This window comes from Corvus brachyrhynchos, unplaced genomic scaffold, assembly GCF_000691975.1.
Source record: "Corvus brachyrhynchos isolate BGI_N302 unplaced genomic scaffold, ASM69197v1 scaffold60, whole genome shotgun sequence".
Lineage (NCBI taxonomy): Eukaryota > Metazoa > Chordata > Aves > Passeriformes > Corvidae > Corvus > Corvus brachyrhynchos.
The window spans coordinates 3,405,409-3,423,294 of NW_008236767.1; the positions used below are offsets into that span (position 1 = coordinate 3,405,409).

A 17,886-nucleotide genomic window follows, 5' to 3' on the forward strand; every position below is an offset into this window, starting at 1 on the left:
AACCTTTCCATTCCCTAAAATAGATTTTAAAGTGAATAAAGAAATTGTGAGCTGAAGTCTGTCCTCTCCTCTACTCTCTTGCCTGAAAGACCTGGAAAGCAAGAAGGAAGAGCAAAACTCCTGCTTTGCTTCAGTGACTGTGTCTGAAGTGGAGAAGTCCTTTGGTACTCTTTAGTTCACCAATATAGATATTCATCTACTATACTGGTGAATTTTGGCGATATAATTGGAATTTTTGAAATTTGAGTCCCATTTGGTTCAAGACTTACGTTTAAAATCTTTCAGATAAGTTAAACATTGGAAAATACTTGAATTAAACGAAGGTATGCAAATTTAAATCATCCTTGTGTATGCAGTATGACTCTGTTTCAGCTACACATTCACAATCTAAATTCTCTACTGGAACTGACTTTTAAAAAAAGTTCATGTAAAAAGTAACCCATAATGAGGTATCTTCTGGTACTCTCAGGGACAGACACTTCAGAACACTCACTTGAGCTAGTGTACTGGCTGTAATGTTCTGCCACTTTTTGTGAGTTTCTAAAACAGGAAGTTCCTAGATCATGTTTATCATTATCAATGAAGCTGACTTCTGACATTAAGGTAATTGCATAAAACAGTCTACATCCATGTTTTTTTAACTGCTTTTTGCTATGGAGGAGAGTGGCTGGGAGAAAACTGGCTATTAAAAATGATCCTTTTACTAATTCCTGAGTCACGTAGCCTGCTGTTTTGGAGCGTATTACTTGTCATGGACTAAATCCATATGAGAGTCCATACAAGCATCTTAGCAACAGAGACAATGAATTTGCTGACATTCCTTAATTTTTTTATTCTGTACAGAAAAACTGGCATAACGCTACCGTGCCTGTGGAATTTGGGTCTGATTTTGGGCGCATTTCCTTGGAATCAAGTTTTATATGGTGTCTACAAACCTTCAAAGCAATGTCCTGAAGGTTGTCTTCTTTTTCCTCATCCCTCAACTTGCCCAAGGTGCAAAAGCTTCCTCAGTTTAATGTGCCCTGACCCCTTTCTGCTGACTTACCAAGTTTTAGATCCCTTCCACATTCTTTTCACTTTACTCCTGATAACACCTTTTCATCATGACTTCAGCATCTTCCAGTCTGCTTGACTGTACATTCAGGTTCTCATTATCTTTCTTCATCTACATTTAGTGGCATGTGAAAGACAATCATAGAAGGAATTAGTGATATTAGTCCCACCTCACAGTTACCTTGCATCATGAATGTGTCCAAGATTTTGCAAAGAAAAATCCTTATGATTTTCAGTGTTTGCCATCTTGGCTTTCAGTGAGCTCAAGAATGCATTAAGTAAAACCTAATCTGAACAGTAGTTAATCATACAGAAAATGTGATAACCAAAATGAGTAATTGCCATCCGATTAAATAGGGCTGCTACTTTCAGCTCTCGACCCATGCCTGTCCTGCACAGGTTTCATTGTGTTCCTGGATCTCAGTGTTCCTGGATCAGCAGTTTACCACTAGCCAGTGTTTGTCTGAATCAACCTCTGTTTCTAAAAGTGGAGCACATTGTAGTTGGTGGGTTTTTTTCTGACTTGTTGTGATGGCCCTGTAGCAGGATTAACGCGCTGCAGGACAGGGATGTGTGGACAGCTGGGATGACCATTTCGCAGTCCCATTCCAATCCACTTCCACAGAAGAGGATTTTCAGTGAGGGGTGCTGCTTTCACAGGGATACTTTCTAATTAGCTGTAAAGTATTTTTCACTGGCTACTTAACTTTGTTTGTTTAAATTTTACAGTGCTTTAAGTGCTGTGTTTTCCTATGTGGCATATTTTGCATATCTCAAGTTCCCTTTTTATACATTTTGACAATGTACTACTGCAGGAACAGTTTGATGGTAAATAAACTTGACTTGATGATATTACAACAGCATTGCTACAAATTCCTGCTTTCTGGATTCCAGAGTAGTTAAAGAGGCTTTTGCTGCAATCATATAAAACTCAAGTGGAAGATCTAATTATGTTGATTAATTTTGAGCCAAGTTGTTGGTATTTGTTTTCTATAAGTACTGAATTCTTCTATATAGAAGCATCTGCTCTGAAAAAAAAAAAAAAAGGGAAATGTGGTAAAGACTATGCAAACAATGATTATGTATCTCTCTTTGCTAGAATTTCCTAGTTCATATACTGTATAATTCCTCCTTCCTTTACTGGCAACTCTTTGAAATAGGTTACTGTTTGGGGATTTTTTGTTTGTTTGTTTGTTTGGATTTTTTACCTTAACCTGAGGAAGTGTTTTGTTTACTGGTAGCCTTTATAAGTGACTTTGCAGATAAGGCAAGACTGTAGCAGCAACTGCAATAAACCTTGGTCTGTCTCTCTGCTGTAGCTATGACATCCCAGAGATGACAAAACAAATGCATAGTTTTTAATAGTGACCACTGGAATTGCGTGCATGCTTATTGTGACAGGAATTCTCAAACAGGAATACTGCTGTGGATTACAGGACCTGGTACTAGAAACTAAGTTGCAGTTCAGACTTAATTCTAAATCTGTCAAATGGTCAGTTAATCACATTGATTTAAATATTTATATGAATTGATTTTTTTGTTATTGACTTGATTATTTATGGAAAATCTGTAAGTTCATATTTTATAGAAGAAAGGAAGGATGAAATTGCAGTGAAGAAAATCAGCAGCATTCAAGGATCAGTGACCTGACACAGTAAACATCAACAGTTTGTCTAAGCAGCAGTGCAACACAGGGATGCCTTAGTCCCCTTTAAATAAGAAATCTGGTCTTGCTCTTACAATGTCCAATTTTTTTTGTTCTCTCATGTTTTACCTAGGTGATTCTGATACCAGAGTGTAGTCATTTGAGTTCAATGTCTCTGCAAAGAGTGTTGTTTACCAAAAAGAAGTACCAAATTTCTTCTGTTTTTCCAGCTTGCACTGACTCAGTTTTCTCCCATAGATTCTCAAACTGCCTCTCTGCCCATCTTCTTTGGTAGCTTCCAGTCATATTACCTAAACCTTTTAATCTCTGATATAGCCCAATTCAATTTCAGCAAAGAAACTGACTGCAGTTGCAAAACTGGTGATGGTGCCAATTTCTAAGTAGAAAGCAAACTCCAAATAACAATATGAAAATATTCACTGAAAGAAATTATGCCAGTTATTTTAGTGGGCTGCTGTGATTTCTGTTACCATCTCAGTGGAAAGGGCTGGTAAGGTCTAGTGCCATTACAAATGTGTTACATCATGATACATAAGTTGGTAATATAATAGAGACAGTTTTTTGATATTGTGAATATAAAATAGGAATATTCTTTTTAGTGATAGGAATAATTTCATAAAACCTAATGATAAAACAGGCTGAAAATGTTTTGACCTTAGTCAAATAATTTCAACCCCATCAAAATAAGAAAAGGTCATAATGAAGTATTGGTTTGGTAATGAAATTTCAAATGAAATTTGGATTTTTTTTTCCTGGGGCAATTAAAAATGTCTTATTTGTATTGTTTTCATTGAATTTAATGAAACATCTGAATTTCTCTGAGAATAGAAACTTGTCATTTCTTTCAGTTATTCTTACCTTTTTATTTCAAGCTCTATCAAGACATACTGGCGTTTGTGATTCAAACTGTATCAAATGAGCAGAAATAATGTTGGATCTATTGGAAAATCCTGGTTTGCATTTTCCGTGGTATATGGGAAAAATTTTTGTCAATTGAAAAAATTGAAATATGTGCTTCTTCATAATCTTGTAAACTGAGCATAAAACAGATTCATATTACTTGGATTCAATGAACATCATCTGTACTAAATCTGATATCATGTCCTTTCTTCATTTAATCTGGTTTCAATTTTCATTATTCATTGCACGTTTATTTTGATTTTTCTTAAGCAGGATATACAGATTTTTAAAATTTCACTGTGAATTATTATTTTTTCATCAAGAACTTCCACAGTTAACTCTGGACCTGACACATGTTTATATATGCATGTATAAATATATTTATCAGGTGTTTATAAAGGATATAAAAATCCCAAATAAATATTTCCTGAGTGTTTACAACCATTAATTTATTTTCTAACCTCCTTTAGGACACTGGTACAATGTTTTTGGCTTGTTTGTTTTAACTTAAGTGAAATCAAAAGACGCAGTGTAATGTGGAAAGTCTCACTGAATTATTAGCATTAGGCATAATGCCAGAGGCATGAAATTTACATTTGAGTGTGAAACAATTGCCTTGGCAGAGGAATGCCAGTATGTCTTCTACACAAAAATTTTGAGTTGAGAGACAATGTAGAGAAAATCTAGACTACAGTGCCAAATAGTCAGAGAAGAATTTCTGTTTATCTCTGACAAAAGGCACTGTTATTTTGGCAAAACTCAGAAATTATCCAAATCATGTCACAGTTCATGCAGCCTCCAGAGCAGAGAACAATAAGGAGACATTTAGTGCAAGCTTGGGCTCTGACATGTGCACTACCCTCTTTGAAATCAAGTACATAATTATATTTAGACACATCTACTGAGTCACCAAAGGGTAACATTGGAAAAGTGAGAGACCAGACAAAAGATTTATTTTTTTCCTAACAGCATTCCAGACTTTGACCCAGAGCCAAACTTTCATGCTCCAGTCTGCCATAGTACATTTCACTTAAAGACATGCAGCAGCAGCCCATTGCCATTTAATATCACAGTTTTCAGATTATTCTCGTCTAATACTGCTTTTTCCTTCTTAAAGATTTTGAATTGTGTTGTTCTGTTTTGGGTTTTTTTTATTTTGCTGTTTGCAATAGTTTTCTTTTGCCAATCCAGAACAGACTGGGTGAGTCGTTAGGTCATTTTGTGGGTGTTTATTCTGGGGGACACTAGATAATTGTTAATGCAAACAGCACTGAATAAACAAACAGAAGTCCAAGATGCATTCATTCAGTTAATATTGCCTTGTGGATCACTGACTACTGAAAAATTGTTGTTTATAGAGTGAATTATTAAGTTGGCTTGCATATTAAATATGCTTGCCACTAAAATAATAAATTATGACTGGCAGATAAATACCATACTTGTTTTAACCAAGACAAAATGAAAAAAACATTAAAACCATGTTAGCTACTAATTGCCAACTTCAATTCTTTTGAATCATGAGCTTTGCTAAGAGGTGGTTATTTTGTTAAAAAGCTTTGTCAGGTAATTATTTTCGTCCCTGCCAAAGAACTGCACAGGTTTGCTGATTCCAAAGTTTATCTCAGTCCTCGCACTACCAGATAGATTGAAGTACATACAGCTAAGGGTCCTCCAGCTTTGTGAGCATCCTTCTACTTAAATTAATTAATTAAAACTGTAATTCTGTGCAATGGATATACAGATCCCCCTTCATGTAATGAACTTTGTGAGGAGGTATGAGGAAGTGCTTGAATCTGGAGAGTGTCTTTTGCCAACTCGCCGAGAAATTTTTCAGCAAATGAGTCCAATATGTAAATTATTAAAAATCATTATGTTAACTGAACATAAGTAACTCAGTGTTCAAACAAAATATAATTCGAGCGTGCTGGAAAGCAATAACTGATTGAGGGTTTATTAATCTGTAGTTACTCAACTTCTCCTTTGATTTACTGTGGTGTCTGCATGCCTCTGACCACTCTTCCAGTACCAAACATTTTGTGGCAAGCTCGATGGAATGAAAATGCCTTTATGGAATTTAGATTTGAAGTAATGTTTCTCTTTTTCCACAAATATTTTTGTTTCCTGTAAAGCACAAAGGACTAGCTATGCTATATGTAAAGATAATTTCTATATCTACTTTCCCTATTTATAGAGAAGGTTTGGGGTTTAAGTTTAATTATTGCTAAAAAAAAAAGGCCTTGCAGAGTTACAAAGGTATGTATGTTTAATTTCCTAACATACACAATAAGGACAGATATGATTTTCTTTATTCATTTTCACAATGTAGAGCCAATATGTTGGCAAAAACGGAGGCAGAAGAACTTGGAAAGGCAAACATTAGTTGTGAACTATTATCATAAGTAGTTGCTGATCTGGGATTTGTGCCTTTGAAGTATGGTTTTAGTCTCTTTCCCCATTAGCAGTTCAGACATTTCTCAGACAATAGGAATTTCTTGTGATTTGTCTCCATCAAATAAGACATATACAAGCTGCAGTGATATCATATGCTATGAAACTGCATTTGATAATGCATAATTTCTCCATAAACTTGGTATTTGTGCATACAGTATTGTATTCTTACTTTGCACCAGTAACCTTGAGAATGAAGTGTTTGCTCCTTTTACTTCAATAGTATTTCATTTGGCTTGTGGCATTTCCTACACTTAACAAGGTGTCTCTTGCTGTTGTGTGCACAAGAAATTTTCTTTTTGTTTGCTATCTTATTTCATTAAGTATACTGAAGTATTCAGTCATGGAAGTACTTTGTGAAATTACATTTATTATACTACTGGAATATGACCTGATTTATTGTAAGAAGATCAGAGCACAGCTCAAGTGCTCAGTGCATTATCCTAAATGAAGCTTTGTCTCTGAGGGCTGCCATAGGCTTCATCTTTGCTGTTACATTTTAGCCACTGATTTCCCTTTAGAGCACAAATGGCATAATAATACTGCTTGGTAAATGTTTCTTCAGCATTGAATAACTGCTTTTCCTGCCAAGGGGGTGTCAAAGTCTCTTCCCAACCTGTCTGTCACACACTATTCCTTTTACATCCATCAGCAGAGGTGAGCTAAATAGGTCTGATGACTCAGTTTTGGAGGAGATGCAGATTGCAAGTCAAGTTGAAAGGACAGCAAGTAACTTTGCAAAGCTTGCTTGTTTACATATCTTAGATTGCAGGGGTTCCTGGCCCCTTTAGAGAAAGCGACACTGTTTTCCTTTCTCTTTGAGTGATACATGCTGTTCATGCCTCCCTCTGTGCCTGCAAACCAGGCTCTGTCCTGAAGCTGTTTCCTCTGCACCTCCTCAATTCAAAGCCACAGGCAGCTCCTTTCTCACATTCTGAAGCACAGTTTGTCCCAGAGCAACCTAATGGTGGGGAGGGGCAAAAAAAAAAAATCAAATATTCAGGATGAAGGAAGCTCCTAGGAGAGCTGGAAAGTTGCTCAGGTGCAAGTGGCTGTGATTTGGAGATGGGGTTGCAGAGATTAGCCAGAAGCTTATCACAGATATCTGTAAGCAGTGGGTTTCACAGTTTGTCATTTTACAAATGTTTTATTTTTGAAATTACTTAGGTTTATATTTTCTGCCTTTTTTCATGTATTACAGGAGGAGACAATTACTAATCATTGGGGCTTTTACCAGCATAAGATACAACATTTGTGCATGATGCATGATATGTATTCCTGTAATTTAATTATCTAGAGTGTTTATTTGGGGTATAAATGCTGGAAACAATGACATTTCTGAGATGATTTATGAGGTACTGCACTTTGTAATCAAACCTTCTGTGAGCTGTTTGTAAAGTATCAAGTGTTATGAAATTGCTGATAGTCAGAAAAAGAACATTGATAATGGGCTTACATTCTCTGTGCAGCTGCAGATGAGAATCGGTAGGAAATACAGGGGAGCAGAACAGTGGCAGCTATATTGCAGAGATAAGTAACTGAGATGTTGCCTGCCTGAGAAATACATAAACTCTCTGCTATGAATTTGATTTTTGTGTTGAGAATTATGTCGCTCCAGCTTTACATTTTAGACAATATTTTACAGTTAAAAGTTCTTTTTTTTTTCTATGTGATAATGCAAGTATTTAATAATAAGTAAATAAATGCATTATACATAAAAACCAACAAGAAGACAAAACAGTAATACTGAGGTGTGGAAATTACCAGGGTTGGACAAGGTTTAGATCAAGAGTAGCTAAAAGAGAGTGAAAGTGGAATTGTCATTGACTGTGGAACCAAAATTACCCAAACTTTGCAGAACTTTTATTAATAAGGCAGAACATAACACGAGTGAATAAACTTTTGACTGCAGTAGGAATTAGTGACTTGCCATAATCAGGGCCCAAGAAAGGAGAGCACTGTGCATTACTTCAGTTTATGTTTCAAAGATACATCTCTTGTAGTTCCAGAAGGCTAAGAAGTCCTCAGAATACTTGGCTAGGTGAGCAAAGTCTCTTTTCCACTTCAGCTTACTCAGCTGAAAAAAGTGTTCATAAAGATTACGAGGAAGCATACTCTGTAACACAATGACTGACCCCCCAGAGAGAAAATCTTTGAAACTGTAATAGTGACCTTGATTTTATGAGCATTTTGAGAGCAGAATTACAGACACAGTTCTTTATTGGATCTTACTGCTCTTGTAAAGCTGATAAGGAAGGAATGATGATGGGCCCTTTTTAAATTTCTGAATTGTAACCTAGCCAACCTAGGCTATCTCTGCTAGAAATTAGTCTAGAGCACAGGCTGTGAACCGGGCAGAGCTCAATAAATAGAGGGCTTTAATCTCATACGTGTGCTGTTTAATAAAACTGCATTCAGGGCAGCAAAATAAATCAAGAGACTTAATGAGGAGATATTATTATTATTAAGAAGTTTAATTGTAAGTATTAGGACTTAAATTTTTGTTCTATGTGAGGAATTCTAAATTTTATTTTAAACTTAGGCTAATGGTGCAAATGTTGTGTTGGAACTTTGAGTACTATACCTATACAAATAATTGCAAGCACATAATTAATACAAAAACCAACAAAATACTTGATGGACAGAATTTTGTTACAGGATTGGTTTTTTTCCAGCCATTGAATGAAACTGCTGTTTTGCCCAGGACTGTTTTGTGTTTCCTGAAAATGTTACTGACTCATGCATGAGTGTTTTTATTGCAGACCCAGCAGCAGGACACTGTTATTAGCCTCTGCTAACATCCTGTTCCAGTGGCTTTATGACATAAATAAATGAATGCATAAGTGTGCATTAAGATGAATACACTTTAGGTAAAGGCCAGGCAAAGTAATAATTGCAGGATTTGGTGTGACATTTTGCCAGCACTCGCACATATTCCTGACTTTTCTAACATTTGTTTTTCAAATCATAAATATTTCTGCAAAGTAAGCACACCGTTAAATGGCAGCGGCTTCTGCAGAGAGATTAGGTGCATTAATAAAATGTGAGACAAAAAGTACTGGCGCGTGATGGTTTTTAATTAGGGGAGAAAAGAAAAAAAATGTTCTTTTCAAAGAGAGGGAGTGTTCTGAAGACCAACACTTAATTGTCTCTTTTTTTGTTACTTTTGAGTATACTCTTACTTTTGAAACAAAAATTGAAAAACACACAAAAAAAGAAATTTACACTTGCAATAAGAAATGTTTGACTGTCCTGTGAAAGGGAGGAGGTGGTGGGAACCTAAGCATTCTTTTGATTCTATTCAGTGAAACCAGGTTGTGTACTTTATAAGAACCAGGAACAACTTCTAACAACTTCCTAATCCTGTTGCAACTTTGATCATTTCTCCTTTTAAGCAATGGCTATAACTGGACCTAGCAAAGAAAAGTGCAATTGCTCGTCTCAGACAGATAACTTTTATGTTTTGCTATATCTTTTTCATTCTAATGAAATCTTTCTCTCCATTTTAGACAAATATCACTTGCTGTGTCATAGCACATGGATTTCAGGACTGCCTGTGAAGAGGTAGGATCAGATTTTTTTTTCAAACAATAGTAGAATGAAAATCAATGAACTTTTTATATATAATCCTTTTTATATGCCAGATACTTTTTTTTTTACCCTTTTTTTTTCCTTCCCCTGAAATTTTAGGAATGATATAATCAAATGTAAGTTATTCAGCTGATCACTTCATGGTGGCAGATGGACTTTGTAGTAGAAGATGAAAGAATTTGCGCAGGTGTATTCATCACTAGACCTCACCTCTGTTCCCATTTACCTCTTTAGGCACAATGAGGTGCAGGTACTTATGTTTTGTGTGAGCTTTGCTCTTCTTGAAGTGTTTACATCTGAAAGCCTGTGCATGAAGAAAAACATCAATGGAGTCAGGAATCTGTTTGGTGCTTCTCAGCAGAATCAAGGGGGAAATGCAGAAGTACGGGAAAAAGGTAGGGGGGAAGGGGAGCTGTGAGGATGACCAAAATGAAAAGCATTTAGTGAGGTAAAAGAGTAATTTTTGCCTAGAGTTATTTTCATAATGTCAATACAAAGTACTTCAATCTCCCTCCACTAGAGATAAGGGAAGTGCTTTCTGTGTTCATACTAATTTGCCTTAAAGAAAGCAAATAAAATGTATTTGCAGACATTAGCAAGGGCATCTTATTTACCCCGTGATTGTCTATGAACAATTGTTTTAATGTGATTTTAACAACTTCAGCAATTGAGACACAGTGAGAACCGTTTGCAGCAAATTATATACTGATGTTAATGCATTATTATAATTTAAAAATCATGGCAATTACCTGTACACTGAAAACCACAAACAGCATTTATGAAGTTAGGACTGAAAACAAGAAAACTGGCTAGAACTTTAAGTATGACCATGATCCTGTGAAAAAATAGAAATGAAGGGATGGGAACAGCACTAAAAGCAAGAACTAACTGCAGCTAAAACCAATTGTGACTTGAGAATCAGTTGGAATAAATTAGGGGAGAAGAGAAAATAAGCAGACTAAAAGAATATTAAATCATGACAGCATTCTGAAAGTAGTAGTAGGGTCAAAAGCTAATATTGAAGTGAAGCTTGCCTTTGGGAAAGAATTCTGTGATGTTTTTCCAGGGTGGTATGTGTCAGGCTCTAATACCTCAGAAGATATAAACAGTATAAATTCTATAGCAGTATATCTCAGATTATTTGCATGGAAGAAAGCATTCTTACCGGTTTTGAGGTTTGGCTTTTTGGATAGAGTATTTTCAGTTGGAAGGAGCCTGCAGTGATCATCTAGTCCAACTTAACTGCTTCATGGCTGACCAAGAGTTAAAGCATGTTATTCAGGGTGTTTTGGTTTTGGTTTTATTAATAACATCTCTTTTTGAATGCATTTATTCAGGAAAAGAGGAAGATACATATTATTTTCATAGTATTTTATGTTGTTATTCTTTAAACTCTATAGACTACTTATTGGCGATTAACTTCACTCTGTATCTAGTTTCTAATGGGGCCATTGATTACAAATTTAGGTCTTTAAAAATCAGCTGATTTGTTGGAGCTACCATGGTAAACAAGGGAAGGAGAGGATAATTCCACCCACCCTAAAGAAACTCCATAATCTGGAGACCGCAAAGAAGATCCTTTAACTAGGATTTAAATAAAATTAAATGAGGTGGATTTAACCCCAGTTTATATGCTTTGTGTAAAATGGGGTTTTTGCCACAGAATCACTGGTGTCACTTCCAAGACTATGGTCTATCTCTTTCCTCCCAAAAAGACATTAATAAAATACAGATTTTCAACCTACTTTCATCAAATGCCTGTGTCTAAATAAATAACCAGCAACCTTATGCTTGCACAGAGCATAATTTTTAACTAAAACCTTAACACTATCATTGCAATGCATCATCCTCTTTGGTTTTTGTTTGGGGGAAAATACAGTGAGCTGGATCTGAAAGCCCAGGAGAAAGGAGGCTGCTGCAGCTCTGTATGCCCAGGTCCAGACGGCTGTGAGGGTGAAGACACACACAGGGGTGGAGCACACATATACACTACATGTATCCATATATATATATATTTATGTATGTGATGGGCCACACAGATCCCATACCAACACACAGAGCACTCACAGACAGCTCCAACACCCTCATCCTGTTCCCCTCTCTGGCTGAGCAGGATTGAGGTCCACTCATGAGAGTATATGTATATGTATATGTATCTACATTGTGGGTGCCTCCAGCAGTGGGGCTGAGACAGTTTGCCCAGTGTGCCCAGCAGCTATTCCTGAATCCCAGTGTCCATAGGTTGGGCTTGGGTCATGGCTGGACAAACACTCTGACTATAAAACTGCATGTGACCAGTCCCTCTTTTTCTCCCTTAACCCTCTATTTTCATGTACTCTTGCCCCCCACAAAACACTGAATCCCTTCCCCTGCCCTTGGTTCCTTCCCTAAACATCCCATAATAGGTCCTGTGCAATCCAAAACTGCATCCCATCGTGGGTCCCATGCTCCCAGGCACTGACCTCCACTTACTCCAAGAGGTACTATGGCATTTTCTTACCATAATGGGTTTCACACTCAGACACTGGAGCTGAAGCTGTCCCAGGACAGCCAGGCAGGGGACTCAGACTGGTTGTCCCTTACTGAGTCCATAATTTGGGTTCCCATCTGCCATTGTGGTCCTGTGGTCCTTTGAGCTTGTGGTAATGGACTTTCAATGGGCTGCTGGAACTGGGCGGAGTGTTGCATGGACTTTAAATCTGACCCATCCAAGTATTAATTAATTAATTACTTGATGAAATGTTTCACTTGAGGTCAGTATAAGGTGTAATAATCCATTCTGTCAGGTATTTCAAGTCCCAATATATACCTTTCAGCTATTACTCCTAATAAAATTTTCTTAATACCTTAAAATTTGCCAGATTTGTCACCAAAACTTCATCTGGTACTTGAGCTTCTTAGGAAAGTGACGGTAGTGGCTAAGGAAAAGACCATTGTGGCACTACACCCTTAATTAGCCTGTGGTTCTATTCCATCTTGGCACATCTTTGGCACTAGTTTAGTCACTTCAAGCCACAAACATTTTGCTGACATTTTACTTATTTAACTATTGACACAAAAGATAAAGTAGCTGTAGGCTTTGCTCCATGTATTTTTGTTTAGTTGGTTCTCTAGTCAGTGCATGTAAAACTTTCAGGCTTCTATCCCCTCCATCCCCTATTGTATCAAATTCTCAATCATACTACATATGTGGGAAAAATATCTCTAGTCTTCTATGTCAGAATAGTTACCAAGAAGTTTTTCATAATGGCGATAAAAGCTTTTGTGAAGCATCTCGACTGTTTGGTCTTCCTCTTCCCCTTCTCATTTTCTTTCATCTCCATATCCCAGTGCTGTAGCCACTACACTGCAGAAGAACTGAGATTGTTCTCCCAAACTGGTGAATGCAGCTCAGATTCTTGTTGGTACTTCCATCCTTACTAATGGCAGTAAATGGTTTGAGCTGAGTTCCAATTAGCATAAAACCAACATTTTCCACATAGATGCACTGGGGCTAAAGGATGTTTTTCATGGTGTGCATGACATATTCAATTTTTTTTCCTTAAATGACTTTTCATCCTAAGTAACTGCTGCTCTAGTGCACTGGAGGTCTCTGAGGGAACCTTAGGTCTTTCATAATACTGATGCTTTCATGCATCCCTAAGTTCTTCTAGTGTCTACTAGAGGGATTTGGTTTGATGTTTGGACCCTGAAATGGTCTTGTCTCCTTGTAGGTACCTGCATGTGCACTTCGTGCCTAAGTTCCTACTGCAGATCTGGTTGGAGCAGTCAGTTATTTTAATGAGAGGTTAAACACATATATGTAGACAGGTAGCATTTTTTTTCAATCCCAAAGTGATTTCTATGATCCTAATGATTATTTTCTCCCCCAAACATCTTATGTTTAGGCTGTGCTGCTTGCCAAGGCATCTTGAAGTAGTTTTATTCTGCAAGAGAATACCTTCCATGCTAGGCAATTCAAATGGCACTACAAAAAGAAGGCGATCTTACACACATTTTTTAAGGGAAACTACCTGGTATCTGAAGAGAGGATTTTTTTTTTTTTTTTGTGTCTGGCTTCTCTGCTTGCCACTTTAGGAAGTTTTTCACTGTTTCATATTTGATTATTCAGTATTCTGTGCTCTTTCCCCTCACTGATCAGCAAATGTGTCCATTTTGTTGGTTCTTATATTTAACAATTTCTAAACCGTAAGACTATCCAGCTCCTCTTTTACCCTTTATCCTGAGCTTTCTGAACTTTACAAGAGCATAAATCATAGAGTCACTGGGTTCTTAAAACACTCTCCTGTATGTACTTGACCTTATTCTATATTCTGAAAACTATCTCTTGGAAGATAACCTCAGTCTCTGACATAATACTGTCCTCTACAGTGAAAGTATCCTTCTGTTGAAATTGAAGACTTGGGATGATGATAATGCATTAGAACATTTTCCCCTGTAATTTCTTTTTTTTTAAGTTCATATTTTCCATGTACTTTATGAACAAGCTGCATGAGCAGCTTTCTAACTTTTCTAACTTTTGAAATGTCATTCTTTACTTCTAATAGCTTGGCTTCCCTGCCCCCCCCCTCCCCCAATATAACATCAAACTTATTTAAGTTAATAAATTCCCAGTTCATTTTCATGCTTGCACTCTATTCATGTGTTTTCACAGTACTGTCCATTTGAAGGATTAATTTGAATTGGTAAACTGTTTGTCTTCTGCTTTATGAATCCTGTAAATATTCTTGTAGACTTCACAAACTTTATAATTTGATAGGTTCTGTTATTCAAAGGTGTAGGGACCTCTATTTCAACATCCATCTAGTTGGGGGGGTTTTTTGCCTGCAACAAAACGTGTTTTAAATTTTAAGCCATTTTTAACTTCCTCATGAATTTCTTCCCTAAATCTTGTTATATACTTTTATGGTCTGTTTCTAGTCACCTTTAAGCAATTTTCTGATTTACACACTTCAGACTAAGCTGCTGTTTTCCTTTGTTTATAAATCCCATTAAATAGCAATACTGAGATTTCTAATACCGTGGGTTTCTAGGATTTTTCTTAAATGAAGCTTCAGCTCATGATTTATTCTCAATATCACAACATGGAAAATGACTGGTAAATTACAATGTATGTGAGAATGTCATATAATAAGTGAAGTAAATTTGAAGAAACATACATGTTCTCACAACAGCCTTCAATTTCATGTTATCTTACCTCTTAGGCTCAACTTCATAGTCACAGTAAGCTCATTGGCAATTCAGACATCAAAGTGGCATCCTTACAGTGTCACAAAAAGAAAATTTTTGCTCTAAAATAGTACCTTAGCTTAGTAAGAAGCTCATATATATACATATCCCTATAAATATATATATATATTTCAAATGTCTAATTTATATTTGGTATTGCAGAATGTATGAAACAAGGACTTTCTCTATAAGACTTCATTCTTTCAATAACATCACTTAGAAAGAATACCACAACAAATACTTACCTGGCAAATACCTGACAAATCAAAGTAAAATAAGTTCAAGTCCAAATTCAGAATTTCTCTGCAGTTCTTTCAGACTGGAGTGTAAAATTCATATGCAGGAATGGACTTGCTGTCTTTTGGATTGGAAAATGTTGGTATCTGATTGAAGAGGCTCTGAATGACAAGCTGAACACATCCCTGTGTGTCTGGGCTGCATTCCAATTTTTTGACAGTATAAGTGTTTTTCACTTAAGCTAGCAATATCTCCACAGAATGTTTAGCTGGGCTGTTTAAAAAACATCCTCTATATGGTTCTGACACATATTCCTGCCTCTTGAATCCACTGCTATTACCTCCTTAAATCCATTGCCATTACCTCCTTAAACCTCTGATTCAATTTCCTTTTTTAGTATTATACCTACGATTATGAAGCAGGGACAGGCATATCTCCAAATACTCAGAGGTCAGCCTCAGTTCAAATAAGCATCCAAAAGGGTAGATATTAATCTGAAGGAGCTAGGTACACATTTAAGGCAGTTTTGCAACCCATACCCCTTACTGCTATCATGTTCTTGATAGTGGAAATAAATTTCAGGGCTTAAAACAAAATTGCAGAGGCTTACTTTATTTTAGGACTAACAGTCAAAGTAGAAACTAAAAATCCAGGTCACCTTGCATAGAAAATGTGCTGAGATTTTTTTTTTCCTTTTCTTTTCTTCCACTTGTTCGTGGACTAAACTATTCTGGGATATCTGTTGAAGTCTTCCTGCTGATATGAAACTAGGAGAAGCGAAGCTAAGCAAATTGGTTTATTACTGTAGGGCCAAAGACAGATAAAGTAGCATAAAGGAAAAGATATAGCCATGTCTTGAAAATTAATGACAAGTATTTAAAATTGCCTGAAATACTGAAAAATTCTCTTCCAGAACAAAACAAGGGAAATGTTTTAGAATTTCTTTTTCCTTGTCATAAATGACAAGAAAAACCAAAGACATAAAATGAAAAAAAAAAAAAATTCTTCAGCAGAAAATCTGCCAGCAACCTTTTTTAGGCCAGATAAATTAAAAAAATATTTCTGTTGGAAATTCTGCAGGAAATTGATATTTAAATGAACAGGTAACTTTAATGATGTTTCTCCTCCAGTATTTATTTTGGTATGTGTTTTGTATATACTCTGCTGCTAGCATAAATGTATGAACTGTAGTTTTTATGTGTATTTCCTCTGAAATTAATTCTTAAATATTTGTGATGGCCATTTAACAAATGTGAAATGTTGGGTTTGGTATGTAAGCATTTCTAAATTCCTTTTAGGAAAGGAATCTTTAGGCCAGATCTCTTACACAGCCTGCATAGATAATGTGCTGTAAGTCAGGGTATAATTTTTAAGTGGCCTTTTTTCACTGCCTTGTTGCTAATAATGATCAGAGTGTGACCATATTCTTGGGAGAAGCAGTCTGCTTTAAGGGCTCTGCCAACCTGTGCTGTTCTCTGATAGTGACCTGAAGCAGAAGGTTCACCACAGACTGGTGTGGCAAAGCAAAGGGAGATCAGTTTTCAGCCCCTCTTGTAATTATATTAGTTCAGGAACTGTAAGCAGTTCCAAGGACATCAGCTCTTGCCACATCAGTGTTCTGATCTAACTCAGCTTGAAACAGTGTTGAATGAAATGACAGAGGCAGCCTTGTGCAGATGCAACATTCACTGCATCTGTTACTTAGGTACCACTACCTTCTTTCATCATTGCTTTTGCTTGAAGCCACAGGTTCTTCTCCCATATGGAAACTCTTTCCTTTTCACCTCTTTACAATGTTTCCATATGCATTCCTTAAACACACCTCCTCCGCTTCATAAAAATGTACAACTTCAAACACTCAGTTTTCTTCCCATCTTTGCAACAGGAGCCCAGCTCTATAAGTAAGATGATGTTCTTGGCAATTTGGGCTCAGTCAAGGTGTATTGGCCTAACAAACTGTTACCAGCCGGACTCTGCTTCTCTCTGCACATCTGCTGTGAGGTGTTGCACTGCAGTGCAACACATTTGAGCACAAGGGGATGCCTTGCATGGCCTTGCACATGGCCCAGCAGCTCAGCCAATGTGCTGCACGTGTCTTTTTGCTGTAAGACAGGAGTAGGGCTCAGCCCTCTGCCAATGACATGCAGAAGGCTTGAAGGGAAAAATTTTAGCACAGCCTCACATGGACTCTCTTAAAAATTGGTATCAGGAACAAAAGCTAACATCAGCCTTAGCTCTGCATTCCCACACCTCACACACACATACACACATACATGCACGCCATAAAGGCTCTTCAAACGTAAGAGAGGGCAGGGCTATAGGCTAGACAGCTGATCAGAATAATTTTGCTGGGGCCACGTGAATAAAAAATGTTGATGTGCGTGACAATTTACATGAAAGTATATATACAGGTTGTCTTCCCTAATTTCCAGCTCTGGAACATGAACTCATATCTTTATTTGACTCATTTTATGGAATACTTTGAAAGGGGTGGGTGAGAGCAGCAAGAAAGAGGTTTCAACAGACAAAAATGGAACAATTAAATTCCAGTCTTTGTTCTCAAGGTCTTCTTTTGAAGTTACCTAATGAAACTCAACTACATTCTTCTCCTTTAAATGGTTGTTAATGCTGCTCTCAGGTAGGAGAGGGAAGGAGGTAGTATAATTGAAGAATTAATTTTGAACTGTATTGTAAACTAGCTTTCATAAAACCCAACAGCAAGAAAGTGGTTCATTACATTTTAGAATGTCTGATGTAAATAA

General features: G+C 36.7%; 1 protein-coding gene across 1 annotated transcript in view; it reads left to right on the plus strand.

The window, feature by feature from the left end:
• The window catches only part of SNTG1 (syntrophin gamma 1), a 330,206-nt gene that overhangs the window by 164,271 nt on the left and 148,049 nt on the right, over window positions 1-17,886 (plus strand). The window contains 1 exon segment of the mRNA XM_008644917.2: window positions 9,577-9,631. Coding sequence (XP_008643139.1) covers window positions 9,605-9,631 — 27 coding nt within the window. The 5' untranslated portion in view covers window positions 9,577-9,604.